Source organism: Diaphorina citri, unplaced genomic scaffold, assembly GCF_000475195.1.
Source record: "Diaphorina citri unplaced genomic scaffold, Diaci psyllid genome assembly version 1.1 scaffold1513, whole genome shotgun sequence".
NCBI lineage: Eukaryota > Metazoa > Arthropoda > Insecta > Hemiptera > Psyllidae > Diaphorina > Diaphorina citri.
In genome coordinates this window covers 47,091-60,384 of record NW_007378939.1, presented here as the reverse complement: position 1 = coordinate 60,384, position 13,294 = coordinate 47,091, and the positions used below count along the sequence as shown (strand labels likewise).

The following is a 13,294-nucleotide window of genomic DNA, read 5'->3' as shown; positions in this document are numbered from 1 at the left end:
TGACCTTAAGGAGATTTTTGAAAATTGGGTTTCCAGGTAAAAAAAATAAAAAAAAAAAAAAAAAAAAAAAAGAGCATTCAGAGGAAATTCAGATCGGGTAGGCTGGAGACATATTGTTGACATTGCCAAAAACCAACTAGATTACAAATGGCCATGGTAAGGGGTAAAATAGAGGGAACTGTAACAACAGAGGTCTGATCGTCCCTAAATGGAAGAAGGCAAATATGATGAGAGGAAGCTAGCCGTTCTGAGAACAAAACTTATCTGTTTAGGATAAAGTTCATCACAGACAGGAATTGAACCCGCTTACAAGGCAGGCACGCTAGACTTCCAGGCCATGAAATGATGCAGATCTTCTATTTACATAAGTGACGTGTTAAGGTAGAAACACACTACCATCACGTCACGCACGTGAAGTCATGGGGAGTCAGAAAGGTGTAGTTTAATATTTAAAGTTTTCCCATAATACTGTAAGTAATTTCCTTCAGGACAGCCACACTATCATCCATGTAACGTGATTGTAGTGTGGCTGTCCCGAACGTCACGTGACGTGAAACTTTGAACTACATCTTTCTGACTTCACGTGACGTGATGGTAGTATGTTTCTACCTTTACTGATTATGTCTACTTTATTACAACATGAACAAAAAGTTTCGATTCTGACCTTTATCACTTGCGTTTGTCGTCAGGTTACATGATTCACGAGTCAGGTGTATGGAGTGAGTATCATCAGCGTTGGTTCTTCCTACCGAGGCGGAGTTCCCATTTCAAGTACGATGAAGTAACAGATGAGAGAATGGCTACCAATGTGCTTCTCTCGACAGATTCTAACTTTACTAACGTCATGGTAAGTTCTAGGAGCTCTAATTCGTAAGTAGCGATAATTTAGTTCGGTGTACCTACGTGAAATAGACATGGTAAGTCACAATGAAATATAGTAAAATTGACTCTAAATCTTGCGAAAGTATCTCGTTTTTTTCTTACGTGAAATAGACATGGTAAGTCACAATGAAATATAGTAAAATTGACTCTAAATCTTGCGAAAGTATCTCGTTTTTTTCTTTTTTTTCCAAGCAATCTAAGTGGTTCTCGAGAAATAACTCCTTACAAATTTCATCAGTAAATGGTATCTTCAAGTTAAACTGATCCCAAGGGCAAGGTAAACCTTTACCCTTATCAAATGGAGTGTGCCGGAAAGCATGTGAACTCGACCCTCTGTGAAAGACTTTGTAAAGGTGTGTCCGCACATAGTCGATTGATGTCGACTGAACTGTCCACATTGCCTCAACAACATAGAATCGCCTCGTCGATCGACGGCCGGTCGACTATGTTTTAGACACACCTTAACATCCACACTGCCTCGATTCACCATAGATTCATCTCGCCGACTACGTTTGGACACACCTTAACGCCTCTTTTTGTTCACTCACAGGTTACCTACATAGGAGAAGTGAAATGGAGTGTGCCGGAAAGCATGTGAACTCGACCCTCTGTGAAAGACTTTGTAAAGGTGTGTCCGCACATAGTCGATTGATGTCGACAGCGACTGAACTGTCCACATTGCCTCAACAACATAGAATCGCCTCGTCGATCGACGGCCCGTCGACTATGTTTTGGACACACCTTAACATAACATCCACACTGCCTCGATTCACCATAGATTCATCTCGCCGACTACGTTTGGACACACCTGAACGCCTCTTTTTGTTCACTCACAGGTTACCTACATAGGAGAAGTAATACCCACGCATGGATATTCGAGTTTCAAGTTCCTCCCGGGAACGAAAGATCGCGTCATAGTCGCTCTCAAGTCGGAAGAAGACAAGGGCCGAACTGCCACCTACATCACAGCGTTCACACTGGCTGGTACCATACTGGTTCCCGAAACCAAGATAGCAGATTACAAATATGAAGGTCTGGAGTTCATCTGAGACGTGACGTCATTATTCCTAATCCTCTCCGTTGTGAAGATTGTATACAGTGTCCCTCCGAAGTTCCTTAAGGGACAAGGACTCTGATTGTTACAGTTTCCCTCTGTAAATAAAGCCGTATTTTATTATCTGACTTTGTTTTTTTTAGTCATCGTACGAAATTTCTCTTTGGATAGTTTGGATATCGCGAAAAAAAAAAAAAAATCGATTTATATTTTCGGAAAAAAGACCCCATAGGCATGCTACACCTGAGCGCAAGGCCCTTAAAGTAGTCTACGGTTTTAATCATGGTTTAATTTCAATATTCAATATCGATATAATTTTATGGCTTTTGATTTATCGAACAATCCCTAATCAAATTTTCTCGGCTCTGCCAAAAATTGAATCCGTACACTGCGATGATCACTGGGCGTGAGGGGTTTCCTTAACCTATGATATCATGATTATTACTGACCATCTTGTCTCCTTGAGGATGACTGTCGATGGACTTACTCTTGTCTTGGAATAGTCGTCTGGGCAGCTTGTGTTCAAGGGTCATAGAATTCTCTGGCGGGAGAGATAGGCAAGCGCGAAGGATGTTTTCAATACAAGACCGCTGTTGAGCCAAAGCGTTCACTACTGGGGTACCTGGCGAAGAGAAGAACTGAGATTTAGTGTGGCGGCTAAAAATACCCTGACATAGGTAGCAGTGAGATGGTTTCACTACTTCAGGGGTATCTAGTAACAAGGCCACTTCAGTTGACCAGGCATGTACAAGAGCCATTTTATTGCACAGATCGAAGAAAAATTAGAGATCTAGATGGATGTCTCTGTTTCTAGAGATGAAAACTAGATAAGTTTGGCGTACTAAGAAATCAGTTGAAGTTAATTCTTCAGTAAAGTTTCCACGTACCTGGAGGAACCAGGGGCGCCTTACACAGGTAGGACAATATGGAGAGTACAGGATGGAAGTATGTATACTCCGCCACTGTCGGAGAGGTGAACTGAATCCGGGAGCTCAACTCTGCCAGAATGATGAGGTCTAGAATGAGTGGCGACGCTAGGAGGGAATCTTCGCAGGTGTTGTGCATGGAAATGGTGTTGTGTCCCCCTAGCAGGATCTCAGACGTGTATTCATCCAGGGCTCGCTTAGAATCACCTGTGGAAGATTGTACATAGTATGGGGATTGAAGTAATATCTTCGTTTCCGAGTGCGTTTATCGCAAAAAAAAGTATGGGGATTGAAAATAAAAGGAATCGATTTCCTTGAAATTTATCTTGAAAATACCGGCGGTGATAGCACATTGTACCAGTTCCTCACGGATCACTGAAGTTAAGGAACCTTACGCGTGGTTAGTACCTGGATGGTGACCATCTGGGGAATCGCGTGCTGCTGGGTTCCCGGCTCCAGTCAGGCTGGATGAGGTTAAATTGAGGAGGCGGGTAGCTTGTCACCGAATGGTGGGTAAAACCCCCGCCACGAGAAGACCTAAGTTGTTAAAAGTGACGTTAAATCCCTAAACATAAGTTACTTACCTACGTATGGAACATACTTGATGACGACAGTATGGTCGGGTTTTTCCCCTGGGCGGTACAGAATGGAGTTGGAGGCTACCATGTCATCCACAACATTGCTTTTGGAAATCTGCAAAGTCGATGCATAAGCTTGATTAGTCTTCTTCTAAGACCAGCCACTCACCATCAGGTAGATCTGACAGACGGACCTTTTCAGCCGTATCTGTGAACGGTTAATGTTCGTTCTCGGAAAGAGTGGCCTAGACTGCTTCGGTAAAGGGACTTGTCTCATTTGAGCAGGATAAACAAGGTATTCTATTTAATTATTTACAGGTTCCTTCCATTGCTCGAATGGGGGTTGTATCAACTCCGCGTTCAAGTGTGACAAACAGAACGATTGCGGGACGATAAGAACTTCCTTGTGACAGTTCATAGAGACCTCAAAATAGTGACTTACCAATATTCAAGGTTTCAACTGAGACGCTTTTTTGTGTAGAATGGCGTTGGGCTGGAGTACATTGTAGATCACAGCATGCTTGGCAGCCAGTATAGTATTCTTCATTAGCATAGCTACAGTCATAGGTCCCACACCTCCTGGTACTGGAGTAATGTAACCAGCTACCTCGCTCACACCTGAAGTCAATGCCAACATTCAACTTGTAAATGAAATGAACTTTAGATAAAATGAATTACTTACATAAATAATTATCAAAACCAGCTACCTCGCTCACACCTGAAGTCAATGCCAACATTCAACTTGTAAATGAAATTAACTTTAGATAAAATGAATTACATAAATAGGAATCATACAGAATGGAGTTGGAGGCTACCATGTCATCCACAACATTGCTTTTGGAAATCTGCAAAGTCGATGCATAAGCTTGATTAGTCTTCTGCTAAGACCAGCCACTCACCATCAGGTAGATCTGACAGACGGACCTTTTCAGCCGTATCTGTCAGGTCATTATATTCTTGAGAATGGGGTAACACCCGAAATACGCGTATCGATAAAATATATGAAATCTGTAAAACTTAAAGTCAAGAGTTTTTTATTTATTAAAAGTTTCATTAGGTAAGTAATATGAAAGGAAAAAAATATAATAATAATAATGATAAGAGAACATTATTTTTATAACTTCAGAAAGAACTAATCCTAATCTCCCTAAATCTAATGCCTACATTTACAACAAGTACAAAGAATAGTAGTTGAGAACATTATTTTTATAACTTCAGAAAGAACTAATCCTAATCTCCCTAAATCTAATGCCTACATTTACAACAAGTACAAAGAATAGTTGTAGATATGTATTTTCATCAGATAGAAATTAAGATTAAAAATTCCTTTAAGTATAAACCTCAATCAACAATGCCCTCATTTTAAAAGCCATGGTCTAAAAATAAATACCTCCATCTAATTACATAAGATAGAAATTAAGATTAAAAATTCCTTTAAGTATAAACCTCAATCAACAATGCCCTCATTTTAAAAGCCATGGTCTAAAAATAAATAAGTACTGCCATCTAATTACATGAAGAATAATGCTTAATATTTTGATTAATATTTTTTGACACCTGAATACAACAGATTAGAATAATTCATACCTATTCAACAAAGAGATGATTTGATTGACATATTGACAATAATACAATTGTTTTATTACTAATATTTTGATTAATATTTTTTGACACCTGAATACAACAGATTAGAATAATTCATACCTATTCAACAAAGAGATGATTTGATTGACAATAATACAATTGTTTTATTATAGTGCCTATCTGATTTATTGCTTTCATTTTCAAAAATGAGAGACCATTCATTCATATAGTTTGATAAATTGATAATGAATAGGTAATTTAAGTACCACTGTATTCTGATGGGTATCATATTTATAAATGTTGGAGTGTGAGCTTGACACATCTCTTTAAATCAGGGACTCAGCATATTTATGAGACTGGAAGAGAAACAGAAAGCAGGAGAAAGAGAGAGAGGGAGACATGGGATAGGAAGTAAATGAATGTTCAAGGGCATACACATACACTATACAAACTCACTGGATATTAATTACCTAAAAATCCCAGAGAGCAACAACAACTCTCTCTTTCTTTAAATTTTTTTGACCCTTTTTTTTTTTTTTTTTTTTTTTTTTTTTTTTTTTTTTTTTTTTAATATTGTACCTCGGCACCGCTTTCGCATTACATCAAGGCACATTCTTTTACATCCATGTCTATCCAAGAACGGAAAAGTTTGGTCAGAAAATTTCCGCCCTGGCCGGGATTCGATTCGAACCCAGCACCTTCAGGTTGAGAGTCAGTGGTCTTGACCACTCAGCCACAGAGGTGGGCGCTATCACACTGGGCTGGTACTTTGAGAGTTCGATTTCCACCAGAGTCAATCTTCATGTGGCTCTGTTCTTGAAATGCAGGGCGCTCTCAACCTCGTGAGAACAACTGAGTACCTCGGTACTAGAGATATGTAAAGAGTGAATGAGTTATGGAAAAAAGAATCTTACCTACTTTTTTTTTTTTTTTTTAAATATTGTACCTCGGTACCGCTTTCGCATTACTTCAAGACACATTCTTTTACATCCATGTCTATCCAAGAACGGAAAAGTTTGGTCAGAAAATTTCCGCCCTGGCTGGGATTCGAACTCAGTACCTCCAGGTTAAGAGTCAGTGGTCTTGACCACTCAGCCACTGAGGTGGGCGCTATCACACTGGGGTGGTACTTCGAGAGTTCGATTTCCACCAGAGTCAATCTTCATGTGGCTCTGTTCTTGAAATGCAGGGCGCTCTCAACCTCCTGAGAACAACTGAGTACCTCGGTGCTAGAGATATGTAAAGAGTGAATGAGTTATGGAAAAAAGAACTACTCTTTTCTGTAGCCTGCTCAGTCAATGAATCAGATCCTAAAACATATAAATTCTACTCCCTAAGCTCCCTGCAGGTAGGTACCGGGAGTTAGAGTAAAACACATACATACCTGCACCATCAGCATGAAGTAACATAGCTATAGGCATTCCTACGTTCTTAGATCTACCACACACCACAGCATTCTTGCCGAATGTTTCCACCTCTGAAATAAAATCAAGACACAAATGATTAATATCAGTCTCCATGGATTGCTTAAAGTATCCAACGTTATACTTTTTCTTTTTACTTTTTCAAAGAAGTTTGGTAGAGGGAATGGTAACAACGGAGATCCCATCGTCTCGAAATGGAAGAGACGAGGAAAGGATAGGAGAAAGTCAGCCGTTCCGAGAACGAAGCTTATCTGTTTAGGATAAAGTTCGGCCCGGGGCGGGAATCGAACTGGCGGCCTAAAGTTTACAAGGTAGGCGCATTGGCTTCCAAGCTAACTAAGCTAGCCTTTTCAGTCCTATCCTACCAAAATTAGTAATAGAAAATAACAAACAAGATTTTCCATTTTGAACCCGAAATGGAAGAGACGAGGAAAGGATAGGAGAAAGTCAGCCGTTCCGAGAACGAAGCTTATCTGTTTAGGATAAAGTTCGGCCCGGGGTGGGAATCGAACTGGCGGCTTAAAGTTTACAAGGTAGGCGCATTGGCTTCCAAGCTAACTAAGCTAGCCTTTTCAGTCCTATCCTAGTAAAATTAGTAATAGAAAATAACAAACAAGATTTTCCATTTTGAACCAATTTTTTTCCAATCAATAAAAGGGACTTACTATATCTTCGAATGAGTTCTTGCACCCCCAGTGGCGTACACGGAATGAGAGTTTTGAGGTCCAAACAAAATCGTCCCACGTTGACTATGTTGAATCCGTCCACATCTTTGTGAGGTGCCACGGCATTACACACTGCTCGCTCTACCATGTGCTCTGGAAGTGGAAGCTGCGAAATATGGGAAGAGACACCAGTTGAAATAGGTATGCTCATGGGATTAATAAGCTTGGATCGTCCAAAAAGGGTTAGGTGGTAGAGAACGCCTAAGGCGTTAACCTCGCCTAGTGGTTGCCTTCCACTCAAGAGTCGGTTAGGTGGTAGAGAACGCCTAAGGCGTTAACCTCGCCTAGTGGTTGCCTTCCACTCAAGAGTCTATTATTATTATTATTATTATTAAGGCTGAAGTTCGGTTTTACGAAACTTTAATCTGAACCCCTAATGAGTTGTAAATGTTCCTGTTGTCGTATATTGCACTGGTTTATATTGCATTGTGATAGTTGTGCCACATTGGAGTTATGTCTGAAACAGATAATTATTTATTTCCACGTTAAGCAACAAGCCCATAAGTATAAGTACAAGTAGTGCTTTATTTAGGATTTAGACAGTCAGCTTAGAACAAGTTTTTCATCATACCAACAGTTTAATAGAGCACCGCTTTAATGATGTATAAATTAGGCCATGTGTGAAACAGATATTTTTGTTTATGATAGCTATAAATTCAAAGGTAGGTATTTCAGAATAATCGAGGCTGTTCTGATTTGAATGTTAGTCAATCAGACTGTCAGCCTGGAAGGTAGCTTTACATTGAGCGCAGGGCCATGGGTTCGATTCCCAGCCGGGGTGGATTTTATCCTGAACGGTTACAACAACAACGAATCAGGAAATAGATCATTAGGAATTTTTTTGCCAAGTGGGTACAATGTGTTCTTACCTACTTTAGCAGCTGATTTCATTTTATTGTTAACATATGTTGAACTTGCTGAATCATTTCCTACCAGAATGGCTGTTAAGGTAGGCACCCTATGTCCTAATGCAACCCAAGCTTTTACCTCATCTTTTAACTCTTCCAAGATTGTGTTTGCTATAAATTTTCCATCTATGATTTGAGCCTTGTTGCTGTAAAACAGAAAATGAAATTAATGGTGTTATTCATGGAGTTATATTGTACTTTTTTTCCACATTTACAGTGGGTAACATCACGAGGAAAACATTGCATGATGTTTCACTTTTATATATATATTAAAAAAAAATCACTGGAATTTCAACAAATTCCTTTATGGTTCCAAGATTGTGTTTGCTATAAATTTTCCATCTATGATTTGAGCCTTGTTGCTGTAAAACAGAAAATGAAATTAATGGTGTTATTCATGAAGTTATATTGTACTTTTTTTTTCCACATTCACAGTGGGTAACATTGCAGGGAAAACATTGCATGATGTTTCACTTTTATATATAAAAAAAATCACTGGAATTTCAACAAATTCCTTTATGGTCCTTAGGCAGCCAAATAACTATCAGGAGATGATGTCCCATATACATAATTTTTATCCCTTGTCTATATACTAGATGCCAACCAGACACAATTTATGACAGCTCTTATTTGAAGCAATTTTTCATTGTCATAGCTTCTGAACTAGTACCATACATTCTATTGATTTTTGAATATTATTGAAAAGTTGATTCACAAAACTATCCTACCAACAGGGCAATAGTCCTAAATTGAAATGGACGTGGCACATAGGGGATCGGGAAGAGACCACCTTAACATAATAATAATATCCTACCAATGTCAATTGGTAGATGTGTTTGTTTGCATGGTTTGCAATCCATATGGTTTTTCTTGAAATTTACACAGAAATTTTAGTGGTTAATTTTTTCAAAGGTTACCTTGTTCTGATTGTTCTTCGTCCATCGATCACATATCACATCATTCGCTTGGCATAGACGCGACGCGACAACTAGCCACTTCCTTCCTCTTCATCCTGTATAAAATTTGGGCTTATGTGTACTGAAAAAACTTCCATTGTTTCCACTACTTACTAAATGTCTAAATGCTAAATGGCATAAGTACCTACTAAAAGTCTTTTCACCACATGATTCCAGGTGCTACAAATGCAACAGTGGTGTCCAAGTGAATGCAAGTAAGAAATTGAGAACTACAATTTATGACAGCTCTTATTTGAAGCAATTTTTCATTGTCATAGCTTCTGAACTAGTACCATACATTCTATTGATTTTTGAATATTGTTGAAAAGTTGATTCACAAAACTATCCTACCAACAGGGCAATAGTCCTAAATTGAAATTGACGTGGCACATAGGGGAGCGGGAAGAGACCACCTTAACATAATAATATCCTACCAATGTCAATTGGTAGATGTGTTTGTTTGCATGGTTTGCAATCCATATGGTTTTTCTTGAAATTTGGTCTTACTTACTTACCATTTTGTTGAGGTGTGCAGGTAACTTCTTTGTGAGCAGGGCAGCAAAAACATATGACATATCCTTGAAAACATAGATATTTAATTTTTTCTTAAAAATGTCAAATTAGAATATTAATCAGCAAGTGGTTGACAATTTTGTTTCAATGGATACTGGTACAGATATGAATGGATTATTTCAGTGGGTCAACTCAGACAGTGTTATGTTGAGAGAGATGTAGGAAGTGGATCACAGAAGACAGTAGGTACTCTACACTGGACTGAAGTTCTTATCAGTTTGAGATTCGATTTAGCCAAAAAAAAAATTGGGCTATTGCTATTCAATTATTATTAACAGTTTATTCAAGCATTAGCTGATTAGCTCACTTTCACTTTCACATTTTTTTATCTGTCAAAAATTTGAATTTCCCGGCATAGCTGGCTTCACGAAGATAAACATTTATCAGCTGATTATAGGATGTGGATGTGAACATGACGACTTTTTCCACATAGGGCCAGGGGTTCCCAAATAGAAGTTACTGTGGGGACTGGGCAGTAGAAGTGGCTATAGTTGTCTGTCCCAAAGAGAAGGATGTTCTGGGTTCTGGAAAACTCGGATATTTTAGCTAGAAATTTTAGTGGTTAATTTTTTCAAAGGTTACCTTGTTCTGATTGTTCTTCGTCCATCGATCACATATCACATCATTCGCTTGGCACTTGGCATAGACGCGACGCGACGACTAGCCACTTCCTTCCTCTTCACCCTGTATAAAATTTGAGATACTTCACTATTTTGCGCTCACTTCTCAGCTGTGAAGTTCATTACGGATCTACGTGAAGATGGCACAAAATCAGAAATCAGATATTTTATTCGGGTTGTAGTTGTAGGTTACGTGAAATTTGCATTCTGCATTGTACAAATGTACGAAAAGAAGGATAAAGGACCTGAAATATTTTACCAAGTGGAAAGTTAAAAGAGAAAGTTTTCTCCTCAGTTTTCCATACGTTAACACTAGTAAAATCATTGTCTGCTAAATGCTTTGTTAATTCTACAAATAGAAACAGAGAGTCTCAAGTGAGTATCAAATCAGCATTCAAAACATTTTACTGAGTTGGTGCAAAGTCACCCGGGCAGGTGCAAAGTCACCTCAGATGACGGCATAGACGCGACGCGACGACTAGCCACTTCCTTCCTCTTCACCCTGTATAAAATTTGAGATACTTCACTATTTTGCGCTCACTTCTCAGCTGTGAAGTTCATTACGGATCTACGTGAAGATGGCACAAAATCAGATATTTTCCTATTTTATTCGGGTTGTAGTTGTAGGTTACGTGAAATTTGCATTCTGCATTGTACAAATGTACGAAAAGAAGGATAAAGGACCTGAAATATTTTACCAAGTGGAAAGTTAAAAGAGAAAGTTTTCTCCTCAGTTTTCCATACGTTAACACTAGTAAAATCATTGTCTGCTAAATGCTTTGTTAATTCTACAAATAGAAACAGAGAGTCTCAAGTAAGTATCAAATTTCATTGTGCACATGCAACTACCTACCAAGAGTAAAGAACAATCTGGACTCTCTTGTCTGCCTTTGTCATTTGTACCCGTTGAATAAAACTCAACACCATACAGTTTATACCATCAAGAATCAGTTCAAAGGTCAACTTCAGTTGCTTTACTTTTGACCAGTCTCATAATTGTTTAGTTCAATTCCTATTTTTCACACAAGGACAAGCTATAAGTATTTATCATTGAGCCATCACTTTACTTTTGACCAGTCTCATTATTGTTTAGTTCAATTCCTATTTTTCACACAAGGACAAGCTATAAGTATTTATCATTGAGCCATCGGAATGAAAATTTATTGTTACTCTAGTAAGAGGCTTCCATATTTAACATTCTTAGACCTAAAAAATTCTAATTAGGTACTTGCTCTTTTCAGAATGGGACGACGTAAACAGAAAAGCTCCGACTCAATATCTGCTCAATGCAATGGGGATTCTTCTGAGTCAGGAAGATCAAGAGATCCTTCTCAAGCACCTGGTAAGTTTTATGTACACTATGCACATAATCCCTCTTGAGTGTGACACTACTTTGAAAACAAAAAAATGTAGTTGTGATTTATTTGTCTCAGTGGTGTAGTGGTCAAGATGCTTGCCTGGTAAACAGGGTATGAGTTCATCCCACCTAGGTTTTGAATTTAATCCTCAATATAATTTCAAAATTTAATCCTAATGATTTTAAATACCAAGTAGCTTTTTTAAGCTTTAGAATTTTATTAATTCTAAAATGCTTATAAATCATTTTCAGAAAAGAAAAGTTGCATTCATATAAACAAAGCTGTGGATCAGAATGAAGTTAGAAAGCATTTCAAGAACCCAAGTGCTGACTTTCTCAAATGTGGACAGTGTGATTCTCAGGTATGTAATGTATTGTAATCTGTGAAAATAAACCACTGTGAGGTCTATGAGTGATTTAAAATGTACATGTACTAGTCCTTATTAAGTAGTTTTTATACAGCCAGATTTGAAGGCTGTTCCATGAAGAACATTGTATATATATAGATGTAGATCTGTCCTAGGACAGGTTTCAACACGACGTTCTCCACTTTTCTCGATCTTGGGCGTCCTAACATTGAACATTATATTTTCAATTTTGAAATATTTATAATGTAATAAATAAGTAGGTAGGTATATCTATTATGAAGAAAATCATTGAATAACTCACAAAATACAAAGTTGCTTTTAGGGAACTTCCTTGTGACAGTTCATAGAGACCTCAAAATAGTGACTTACCAATATTCAAGGTTTCAACTGAGACGCTTTTTTGTGTAGAATAGCATTGGGCTGGAGTACATTGTAGATCACAGCATGCTTGGCAGCCAGTATAGTGTTCTTCATTAGCATAGCTACAGTCATAGGTCCCACACCTCCTGGTACTGGAGTTATGTAACCAGCTACCTCGCTAACACCTGAAGTCAATGCCAACATTCAACTTGTAAATGAAATGTGCTTTAGATAAAATTTATTCCATAAGTAGGAATGAAAGATGAATATTCGGCGCGAACGACCTACTGTCCCCACTCCGTAGTGTTAAATGACCTAAAAGGGGGAAAAAAGGGGGAAAAAAGGGGGAGATAACTATAGTTGTAATAGAAAGTCGTGTGATGTTCACACCAGATTTTTTTTTTTTGAGGAAAAATCTTGTTTAAAATCATAATTAGATTGGATATATTTTATCATCCCCCCTCTCTCTTTCTCTCTTAAAAAAAAAAAAAAAAAAAAAAAAAAAAAAAAACTCTGGTCCTCATAGGTACTGTAAAACTTGTAAAAATTAACACTATACCATAATAATGATAATAGTGCTTATTTACACTGCTCGCATAGGACTGAAAGTCTCTTTACTCCAGCAGTAGGCTAATACCATTACTGTGGTCAAATTCTGAATTTATATTGAGAATAAAATTCCATAATTCGGGTGGTATTGAACCCACGCCCTCCTGTTTATTAGGCGAGCGTCTTAACCACTACACCGTTGAGGCAGGCAATAATATCAAAAGTTACCTTCAAAGTCAACATCTCCCACGAGCTTCGTCCGCCCCGTCTGTTCACACTTGATCCTCGTGATGCCCACATCTATAACACAGGCCCCTGGCTTCACCATGTCCGCGGTAATCAGGTTGGGCACCCCTGCTGCTGACACGATAATGTCCGCTGCTTGGGTATAACCTATGAGTTTATCACGTGGCGTATAGCGATGACATAT

General features: G+C 38.3%; 4 protein-coding genes across 4 annotated transcripts in view; 2 read left to right on the top strand and 2 right to left on the bottom strand.

Moving 5' to 3' along the window:
- The window catches only part of LOC103516223 (soluble calcium-activated nucleotidase 1), a 6,201-nt gene extending 4,137 nt beyond the window's left edge, over positions 1-2,064 (top strand). The window contains exons 4-5 of the mRNA XM_026828685.1: positions 652-847; positions 1,719-2,064. Coding sequence (XP_026684486.1) covers positions 652-847; positions 1,719-1,931 — 409 coding nt within the window. The 3' untranslated portion in view covers positions 1,932-2,064. The remainder of the gene's footprint in view (positions 1-651; positions 848-1,718) is intronic.
- Positions 2,065-2,145: 81 nt separating this feature from the next.
- LOC103516222 (inositol-3-phosphate synthase 1-A-like) lies at positions 2,146-4,281 on the bottom strand. The gene is made up of 4 exons (XM_026828681.1): positions 4,245-4,281; positions 3,447-3,514; positions 2,824-3,069; positions 2,146-2,558 (listed from the first exon to the last, which is right to left on the bottom strand). The coding sequence occupies exons 1-4, from the start codon at positions 4,256-4,258 to the stop codon at positions 2,356-2,358; spliced, it is 531 nt and encodes a 176-aa protein (XP_026684482.1). The 5' UTR covers positions 4,259-4,281; the 3' UTR covers positions 2,146-2,355.
- A 1,472-nt stretch (positions 4,282-5,753) lies between these two features.
- On the bottom strand, positions 5,754-9,949 carry LOC103516220 (bifunctional methylenetetrahydrofolate dehydrogenase/cyclohydrolase, mitochondrial). Its single transcript, XM_026828684.1, has 6 exons — positions 9,553-9,949; positions 7,976-8,227; positions 7,545-7,630; positions 7,114-7,266; positions 6,409-6,501; positions 5,754-5,839 (listed from the first exon to the last, which is right to left on the bottom strand). Exons 1-6 carry the CDS (start codon positions 9,624-9,626, stop codon positions 5,754-5,756), a joined length of 744 nt encoding a protein of 247 aa, XP_026684485.1. The 5' UTR covers positions 9,627-9,949.
- Positions 9,950-10,839: 890 nt separating this feature from the next.
- The window catches only part of LOC103516219, an 18,792-nt gene continuing 16,337 nt past the window's right edge, over positions 10,840-13,294 (top strand). Inside the window, exons 1-3 of the mRNA XM_026828682.1 lie at positions 10,840-11,044; positions 11,472-11,572; positions 11,840-11,949. Of these exons, the coding sequence (XP_026684483.1) occupies positions 11,473-11,572; positions 11,840-11,949 (210 nt within the window). The 5' untranslated portion in view covers positions 10,840-11,044; position 11,472. The remainder of the gene's footprint in view (positions 11,045-11,471; positions 11,573-11,839; positions 11,950-13,294) is intronic.

Bases quoted from the DNA above. Each gene is read 5' to 3' on its own strand.
- LOC103516220 (XM_026828684.1), bottom strand. From the start codon at position 9,626: ATGTTTTCAAGGATATGTCATATGTTTTTGCTGCCCTGCTCACAAAGA. The intron at 7,267-7,544 runs GTTCAGATTAAA...TTCCACTTCCAG, and splicing joins ACATTTACAACTCATTAGGG to AGCACATGGTAGAGCGAGCA. The intron at 6,502-7,113 runs GTAAGTCCCTTT...ATTTTATTTCAG, and splicing joins AGAACTCATTCGAAGATATA to AGGTGGAAACATTCGGCAAG.
- LOC103516222 (XM_026828681.1), bottom strand. The intron at 3,070-3,446 runs GTAAGTAACTTA...AATCTTCCACAG, and splicing joins CAAGTATGTTCCATACGTAG to GTGATTCTAAGCGAGCCCTG. The intron at 2,559-2,823 runs GTACGTGGAAAC...TCTCTTCGCCAG, and splicing joins GGCGCCCCTGGTTCCTCCAG to GTACCCCAGTAGTGAACGCT.